The following is an 821-nucleotide window of genomic DNA, read 5'->3' as shown; positions in this document are numbered from 1 at the left end:
GCTGAGCGTTTCGGCACTCAGCCAGCTCCCTAGGACAGAGCGGGGAGATCAGAAGCGATGGAGGGATGCTACCGCTCCCTTCCCTGCTGCTGCCCTAGCTGCCAGGCTCTGCCTGCACCTCCAGGACAGCAGAGGCACCAAGCAGAGCTGTGACAGCTTCGTGGCACTAAAAAAGCCTTTACGGGTGCCGCCGGCACCCCGCGTTACCTCTCCTTCTCTGCCATGATCAGCTTGGTCAGGTAGGAGTGCAGCTCATTCTCCTGGTTGATCCGCTTCTCCTCAATACTGTTCCAGCGTTTCTTCTTGGCGATGCGCAGGGCGCTGGGAATGTCGTCCCCGAAATTCAGCCGCTGCTCCTTGGCGAGGTTGTAGGCTGGGGAGGGGAAAGGGCATCTCAGAGCTGGCACCGGTTTCCTTTTTGCCATTCCTGGTGGATGGCCAGGGGGGAGAACACCGTCCCTGTGCCCGCTCACCTCGCTGCAGGTTGGCGATGGCCTCGTCGTAGTTCTCCATCTCCATCTGGCACTGGCCCAGGAAGAAGTGAGCCTTCACCGACTGGCCGTCCAGCTCCAGGGCTCGCTTGCAGTCCGCCAGCGCCTTGTCGTGCTGCTGCATTTTCAGGTAGCAGAGGGCTCGGTTGGTGTAGTAGACGGCCACCAAGGGGTTGCGGTTCTGCAAAGCGAGACCCGTGTTACGGCCAGCGACGGCAAGCGCTGGCAGGGGCGAGATGCGGTGACAACAGGGTGACTCGGTGAGCCGGCTGCGCAACGCCGTCACCCTGCCGGGAGCGCCGGCACAGGTGCGCGCCCCGTGGGGCGGCT

At 63.0% G+C, this 821-nt stretch overlaps 1 protein-coding gene across 1 annotated transcript in view; it reads right to left on the bottom strand.

Annotated features, from left to right (window-relative positions):
* STUB1 (STIP1 homology and U-box containing protein 1, E3 ubiquitin protein ligase) overlaps positions 1–666 on the bottom strand; it is a gene marked incomplete at its 3' end in the record, with an annotated part of 2311 nt that extends 1645 nt beyond the window's left edge. The window contains exons 1-3 of the mRNA XM_010285584.1: positions 474–666; positions 208–373; positions 8–29 (exon numbers count right to left, since the gene is read on the bottom strand). Of these exons, the coding sequence (XP_010283886.1) occupies positions 8–29; positions 208–373; positions 474–615 (330 nt within the window). The remainder of the gene's footprint in view (positions 1–7; positions 30–207; positions 374–473) is intronic.
* Positions 667–821: the final 155 nt, after the last annotated feature.

This window comes from Phaethon lepturus, unplaced genomic scaffold (assembly GCF_000687285.1).
Source record: "Phaethon lepturus isolate BGI_N335 unplaced genomic scaffold, ASM68728v1 scaffold34754, whole genome shotgun sequence".
Taxonomy (NCBI): Eukaryota; Metazoa; Chordata; class Aves; order Phaethontiformes; family Phaethontidae; genus Phaethon; species Phaethon lepturus.
Note: the sequence above shows the minus strand (reverse complement) of the source record. Positions and strands in the feature narration are given on the sequence as shown.